This window comes from Nuphar pumila, chromosome 7, assembly GCF_984573655.1.
Source record: "Nuphar pumila chromosome 7, dmNupPumi1.hap1.1, whole genome shotgun sequence".
In the NCBI taxonomy this organism is placed as follows: domain Eukaryota; kingdom Viridiplantae; phylum Streptophyta; class Magnoliopsida; order Nymphaeales; family Nymphaeaceae; genus Nuphar; species Nuphar pumila.
This window is the reverse complement of record NC_143255.1, coordinates 40379436-40387550: the sequence shown is the minus strand read 5'-3', so window position 1 is coordinate 40387550 and position 8115 is coordinate 40379436. Positions and strand designations below refer to the sequence as shown.

Sequence of the window (8115 nt, the reverse complement as noted above, 5' to 3'; positions counted from 1 at the left end):
TAATTTCCTTAGAAGGGCCACCGGAGTTTGAGAAGTTTCCGGCGGAGGGGACGATGTATTTCCCGGCAACGACCGACAGGGAGAGGCGGAGGAACCTCTCCCCGGAGCCGTCCTCGTTGGCGGACATCCTTGTCTGCGGGCGCCACGTCCTCCTCTTCGACGACGACGCCTCCGCCGCCTTCATCAACTCCGTCGACGCCCTCCTCCCTTGGAGCTCCCAACCCTCCCTCCTCCTCGACCGCTACGACGTCCGGCACCTCCTCACCGACCTCCCGCCTTGCCGGAAGGGAGGCCCTGCTCCTCGAGCCCCCTCGCCGGAGGAATCCGGCGTCTCCGAGCCCGATCTAGACCGCGAGCGGTACCAGGATCTCCCCGAAGACGAGGGAGACGAAGACGCGGCGGAGTCGCGAGGTTTGTCTCCGTTCGTTTGCCTAATTCTCCTTCTTTTCCCTTCTCTCTTTGTGTGTACAAACTATTTCTTGGGTTAGGGCTTTCCTGGTTTTGATTATTTCAGATTCTCCGTTGTGGATTTCCACCTTTTGCTTGTTTTGAGAATTGATTTTTCCGAGTGATAGTGGATTATGTACGGACAAGATGGATCTGGGGTTAGGTTTCACTTTTTTTTTCCTTTTCTTTTGGTGGGTTCAACTTTCCCATATGGATCAATTATCTATTGAATAAGAGGGGATTTAGGGTGTCTAACCGTTGTGAATCTGACTTTCGGTCTGGATTGCGCATCGGTTCTTTTGTTAATTTTAGTTGTTTGGTTCGTAGCTCTTTTGTGTCTTTGTTGGGGTTTTTTGGGGTGTGTGTAAGTTTCAAATTTCTTTTTACGTTTGTTTTGATTTTAGGTTTTCTTCGAGTTTCTGGGTTTATCATTTCTTGGTGGTTATCTTGCATAATAGTCTAAAGTCATCCAGATTGATGCCTTGTTTTCTTGTGGTGGTTGTCATTTGAATTCGGGCATCAAAGGAATGAAATTAGACTAATGATTCAGCGGATTGATGTAATTCTGTTTTTTTTGCTTAGAACGCATCTATACTTGCAAAGCTCAATGTATGTATCTTCATTGTTGGCGGATTGGAATTCTTTGAGAATACTCTCTTATGGCCTCTACACAAATGAGAAAGTTGGCCCTCAATAGGTCTTTAAAATCCAAAAAATAAAAAAAAATGTCTGCCCTTTTTAAAGTGCGCTAAGGTGTATCGTGTGATGGGGTACTATACAGGGCTGTATCGTACGATACACACTATACAGATACAGTATACACTCTTATCGCACGAGTGTGTATCGTAATATACTTACAACATTGGTTTGATATACTTTTATTGCTTAGAGAACGTCTATATATGCCATCCCAGGGTATCTATCTTCATTATTTGGGAATTAAAATTTGCTAACGTTTTTTTTTTTCTAGGCATTTCTAGTGATATCAAGTGTTATTCCTATCTTGGCATTTATGATTTCCGGGGTTTTAGCCCCAATTAGTGAAGGACCAGAGAAGCTCTCCAGTTATGAGTCGGGTATAAAACCAATAGGGGATGCTTGAATACTCCGTTGCTTCATTAATAGGCTCTTGATTTGACTTTGATCGTTATGAACTGGTGCCAAGATCAAGTCCTAGACCAGCCGACCTTATTTTAACAGCCGGTACAGTAACAATGAAAATGTCTCCTTTAATAAGCTAAGCTTTGAAGTTTCATTTTGTGATAGATGTGCTCTAATCAGACCTATGACCTAACCAAACTTATTTTTTTTCAAAGGCAAGCTGGGGTTAGTCTGACCCCCACCAGTTACACAACATACCATTGGGTTTTGAACTTGCAACGTCCCAACACATGGTGATGTGCACTAACAGATCCTACCAAACAAGTGGAGCCCCCATTGGTAACCTAACCAAATTTGGCAGTGCGAAGTAGGCACAAAGTGGTCGAATCAGAGTACTTTCTTTTTAACCTAATGGGTGTAACTGGTTGCAGGACCAGTTGCATGGATGGTTGGCTTTGCATGTATGACAATCTAAGCGCAGGCTAGATTTGGACGTCTAAGATGATTGATCAATGATACATGGTCATTTTTTCTCATACCATAAACATACCAATCTTCTTGATCGGTTAATCTTTTTGGTTTGACCTTTGGAAGTTTTCTAGGATATGGTTCTGCTTCTTTTTTTTTTCCTTCCCTCCTCTCTCTTTTTATTTTTTATTATTTTTGTTATTTATTTTTTTCCCTGAGGTGGGAGATCATGGTTTAAATGAAATTAGTATGTTTGTTATACATATTTCAAGCTTGCAGGAAGGATGTCTATTTACTTCATCACATCTTCTCAGTGCGACAAGTAAGAAAGCTTTAAACTGTACCTAACTTTGTTCATTTCTTTTTTGCTGTGCATATAATTACTTGTGGTGTTCCTTATTATGCATTTCAAGTGCTAATGATTGAATCACATCCTGTTGTCTAAAATCGGTCCCTTAATTTTCATTTGTTTGCACAGAATCAAGTAAAACTGGTACTTATGGGGCAGTTGCATTCTCATATGGAAATGATCATGATGCATCAAATGATCGGGGTTCCAAATCTGGATTGGGGTATTCGGGTTATCACCCACCTTTTCCTGTGCCTGAAAGCCTACTTACTAGCCTAGTAAGTAAAGACGTGTTTACTTCTTTGAGTTGCATGCTTTAAGCATTACATTTATAAACATGTAGGAGGAAAAAAGAATGTTGTGGCTAATTGCTAAATCCACATGATGCCCAAATGAAGATTGTTATTGTGTTAGTGCATATGTTCTTCTAAGGCTTACTGTGTCTAAGTTTCAGATACATGGAGCAGGAATGAAGTACCTCTTTCTGACACAAGGTTGCCATCACGGACACCTTGTTTTTGGTGATTCGTGACTGAAGCATTTTGCAGGTGGGATTAGAATCATAGGATTTCGGTGCTTCAAGGTGACTTATATCAGCTAATCTGGGGGAGAGATTAACATTGGGTTGCCTTTTGATAGGCAGATCTTTACATCATGCTCGTTCGAGCTGTAGAATACATGATATCTAGTGCTTCTATTTTTTAAGATATTCTGTCTGCTTCACTGATTGAATTGTTTCTTATGCTCTGCTTAATGAAATATGCAATAGTTGAGAGGATATTTGTCTCTGCATCTGTTGTTGCAGCCTCCTTCAGAGAAGTTACATCAGATAATTTCTAGGACAGCGCTCTTTGTGAGTAAGCATGGAGGACAGTCAGAAATCATCTTGAGGGTGAAGCAAGGAGACAATCCAACGTTTGGGTTTTTGATGCCTGATCACAATCTTCATCCATACTTCAGATTCCTAGTTGATCATCCAGAGCTGTTGGTACCTGGTTCAGATAATACTAACCTGAAAGAGGATGCTACCAAGGCAGATACTGTGGAAGATAATGCTGCAGCAGGGGCTCTCTCATTGCTTGGATCTGTTTACGGCACTGAAGAGGATGAGGATAGGTCCCAAAAAGTTTCCTCCGATTCTAAAAGGACGGAGTCTCCTCATGCTGTTGGCAGCACCCGTTCTGATGCACCAGATGTGCAGGAGTATTCTACTCAAATCGCTAGGAAGGATGAGACAGATGCATCTGTTGCTGTTGAGAAAGAAAAATCCCTCCCTCTCGAGAAGAAAACTACTACAGCTGTGGACTTGACATCTGATGCACATGACAAAAAACAAGTGCCTGAAGTCTCAAGAACAGCCATTGCTTCCATGAATAAGAATCAAACATTGACTTCATCAAGTGTTTTAGAAGATAGCCTTCCAATTTTAGAGCCTCCAAACTTCTTAAAAAGTGCTGTGGACAAGATTGTTGAGTTTATTGTCAGGAATGGAAAGCAATTTGAATCTGTCCTTGTACTGCAGGATAAACCACATGGAAGGTTTCCATTTCTTCTGAAGTCCAACCCCTTTCACCCTTATTATCTAAAGGTTCTTCAAGAGGCACAAGAGGTGGGTTACCGTTGAATGTTTTATATCATACATATATAGCTGTTTTGATATATCAACTGATCCAGGTTTCTGTGCATTTCTTATTTGTCTTGGCAGCTCTTTATTCTTCAAACATGATGTTCTCTTACCTTTTTGTTATACTGTAGTCTGTAGCTGGTCATGTGTCATTTCCTGTGTTTCATTACTCAAATTTATAACTCGCATGCTTTATTTAATGCTTCTAGTATCAACTTCTGCTGCTGGGTATGTGCTGAACATCAGCTGTTAAAGGCTTAAAAAGGAACCAAAGGCTGCTCCTACGTTCCTGGAAATGATAAGAAAAAGTAGATTGATTTATGCCAGTAATCAGTTAATCTGTACATAAATGGAATTTTCATTATTCCTAGTGTTATCCATGTTGTACGAAATTTACTTCTTCATTCCTACAAGGAATTCTGTAGAGCTTGAAGTTTTAAAGGGTCTTCTTCCATCAAGCTGATACAGTGTTTCTCATCAGGAGAGGGGAATGGTGGAGTGATTATTAGTATATAAATAAGCACAAGAACCTGATCTTCTGAGGAACTAGAATGCAATGTCACGTAAGCACTGAGATCTCGTAGGGTTAAAGGAAAATGTGTTTTATATGCAGTTTGATATTTCAAATGGAGGCATAGTTTACTAGATTTGAGTTCCGTTTTGTGCCCGCACAGGAATTACGATTCATAAGCAGCCAGCAATGTATATTTTTGGATGATGTCATATTGACTTGCTAAATGTAAATTTCAGACTATCATGTCAAGAAGGGGAATTACTTTGAGGCTACTAACATAAAGGTTGTTGGATTTTAGATATCTAATTGAGCTTCAAGTTGAACAGCTTGGAAGTGAAGCTACTTTTGAATCAATTAAATGGTAGCTTATTATTTCGATATCAAATTAAATTGTTGTTCATCATGATCATCATGGACTTCATATGTTTTTCCGTTTAGTTATTAAAATCAAGGCTTAGTTTAGAGCGTAGATTGATTTTGTAGTTGATGGTTTAGAGCATTTTGTTTTGTATTTGTGTGTGTGCAATTTTGCTGATGGTTTAGAGCATTTTGTTTTGCATATGGTTCATATAATATACGTCAATGAACTTCTTGACTACAGATTGATTTTGTGGTTCCATTTGTGTCTGTTCATCTTAGAGTTTGTCTGCCTATTGCAGTCCAAAACATCAGATAAGAATTCAAAAACTCGCAAACTTGACTCAGAAGGGCATTCAAGTGGTACCAAAAGAGTCAAAGAAGCTAGTAGATCCAAGGACTCAGATGTTTCACAAACTGGTAGGTCTATTGGTAGAGAATCAACAACTGTAAGCCAATCGACTATATCTGATTTAGAAAAGAAAGAGAAGTTTAAGATGGTAATCGGTGGACCTAAGAAGGAAGCGCAGGATCAATCTTTTAAACCTATGCAGCGTCAATGTGGTATGAGTGTGGATGCAGCTGCTGAAATAGTTTTGGCAGCAACGAGGGGTCTTAGGAATCATAAATCAAATGTTTCCATAAGCAATGTTGGTCAAACTGCGAACAAAATCACACATCCATCAAAAAGTATTGTCAGCGTTTCTATTTCATCTCATGGTTATGAATCCATTTCTAAGCCAAATTCAAACTTGGAGTCTGGTGAAATTCTGCCTGACGCCCATGCATCTGCTGTGAGGACTGGTGGAAGCAGCGATGTTTCGGTGGCAAAGGCCATGGCAAAAACTGCAGCTCTTGATGCAGCCAATGAGGCTGACTCTTCTGAAGCATGTTTGACTAGGGAGCAAAAGCAGAAGGCAGAGAGGTTGAGGAGGGCAAAAATGTTTGCAGCAATGCTAAAGAGTGGTAGCCACCAAGCTGGTGGGCCACTACCTCGTTTGTCCACACCACTTTCAAATTCAGGAGTTTCCGACTTGCTGGGTTCCTCTGGTAAACTTCCAACATTATGCAATTTTTCACAAGCTGCTGCTACTTCGAACCCCTCAAATGCTGAACGTGTAGATACCATCTATAGAGAACTTGATGGTAGCATAGTTTTGGTTAATTGTGATCCTTCATCAGTGAAAGAATCCCAGCCGAAAGATTCCGATGAACAGTCTGAAGAGAGACCGGCAGAGAAGCACCATTCAAGTTCCAAGAGGCACGATGAAGATTCTGGCGATCATAGGCACTCCAGGAAGAAACACCGAAGCAAGAGGTCATCACGACATGACGAGGAGGATGACTGGGAAGGGTCAGAGGAAGATTCTGATGGCACAAGGTCAAAGAAGAAGTCACGGGATAAATACAGATCAACGTCCAGAAAGCATGATGATGAAGATTTAGATGATCATAGGCACTCAAGGAAGAGGCGTCAGGACAGTGGGTCATATTATGCTGGAGAAGATGCGCAGGATAGAAGCCATTCCTCGTCCAAGCATAAGGAAAGCGAATCTCAACATAAAAGCGGTCACCACAGCCATTCTGAACATAGGCATCGACACCGACATGAAAGCAGATCTGGAAGCACAAGTAGGCCTGAAAAGCAAAGCACAAGATCCCATGCCAAAGGTGAGGTAGATAGTGGTGAAGACCAGCCTGCTAAAAGGGTAACCGCAACTGATAATGATGATAAAGAGTTCTCTTTGAATCGGTCAAATAATTTGGAGGCACCCAATTCCCCCACCTCTAATGTTGCAGAGGTTCCTCAGGAGTTAAGACAAAAGATCCGAGCCATGTTGTTGGCTAACATGTAATTGACATCACTTTATTTCCACGTGATCGTGTTCTATTTTTTTGTGTTGTAGATGAAGAGTTCTATTATAAATATGTACTTAGATTCTCTACACTGATGTCATTCTTGTTTGTATTACATGAGGCTACTGTCAGTGTTAGTGCTGAGGTCTATTTATTCTTCATTGATGTCTCTTTAATTTGCACGTCCAAAGCCCTAAGAACTGTTTTGATTTCTTCAAAATGGGAAAGTGAGGTAGGATCTGCACATAAATTGTCGATGGGCCATGTAATTCTCACTCTGACAAATCAATCCCTCATGACAGTCTGAGAGAAGAGCAAGAAATATAATGTGATTCAGTTGAGAACCTACCTGAACCAGACAAGTTTTTGTGGCCCTTCACTATTTCATTTCTGTCCATATCACTACATTTGAAGTACATGTCAATAAGAGCAGTATCCATTAATGTGGTTGATTCTAGTTTATTTCTGATTATAAGTCTGTGAATCCACTTCCCTTGGTAGCAGGGGCTTGGAGAAGGCCAAACGATTGTGATTGATTCTGCTCTTTGGTCATTAAGCTTCATCTGAGCCAAAGACAGCAAAGGCTTCATTTAGGTTACCAGCTTGTGAATAACAAGTCTATGGCACTGAGCTAAATTGCTTCTTCCTTATTTCCATTATGGCAGTACCCAGAAACCCTTTGGATGATTAGGTTGCACCGTCATAACCGAGGGGTCTTAGGTTCGAATTGGATGGGTATTCCCTCAGGCTATCAAAAAAACAAAAATTGCAGTCCCTAGCTGCCCTGACCCCAAGTGCTGGTTTGGTCAGGACAATGCCTCAACCCGTTTATCAGACCCAGGCTTGGGCTTGGGTGGGTACATAGGCTCATATGCACATCTAACCAGGCTGGTTCGAGGCGAGGTTCAAGGTGTCCCAAATAAATTGTTACTTAACCGAACCCAAGCCTGACACTCTTTACTGTTCGAGCTGGGCCAGGCAGGGTCTCATCAGGTTTTGGACTGCACAAGCAACTCAAGCCCATCATGCCCTGATGACCACACCTCTACCCAAAAAGGACACGGGACACATCATTTTTGTGCAGTTTTCCATTAGAAAAATAGTATAGAAGCAGACATGACACGAGCGCAAAGTTCTCTCACCTAAGAATCAAACTATTTATAGGATACCACTATCCAAAAAAAAACTATGTATAGGATATGTTCTTGAAGGATGCCGTACTCATAGAAGGGTTTTCAATTACCTAAAACTATTTATAGGATGCCACTATACAAACAAAAAAACTATGTATAGGATATGTTCTTGAAGGGTGCCCTACTCATAGAAGGGTTTCCAATTAGACAATCAAGAAGATCATACTATCCAATGGGAATCATATTTGTAAAATTGATGAATGAC

The 8115-nt window shown here is 40.9% G+C and overlaps 1 protein-coding gene across 2 annotated transcripts; it reads left to right on the top strand.

Annotated features, from left to right (window-relative positions):
- On the top strand, positions 1–6884 carry LOC149832018 (uncharacterized). Of its 2 annotated transcripts, XM_090014266.1 has the most exons (5): positions 455–1887; positions 1980–2338; positions 2495–2643; positions 3171–3974; positions 5163–6884. In XM_090014266.1, exons 2-5 carry the CDS (start codon positions 2266–2268, stop codon positions 6714–6716), a joined length of 2580 nt encoding a protein of 859 aa, XP_089870392.1. In that variant the 5' UTR covers positions 455–1887; positions 1980–2265; the 3' UTR covers positions 6717–6884. The 2 variants fall into 2 exon arrangements, with proteins under 2 accessions (XP_089870391.1, XP_089870392.1); XM_090014265.1 differs by lacking the exons at positions 455–1887; positions 1980–2338 and adding an exon at positions 1–411.
- The last annotated feature ends 1231 nt before the right edge of the window (positions 6885–8115 follow it).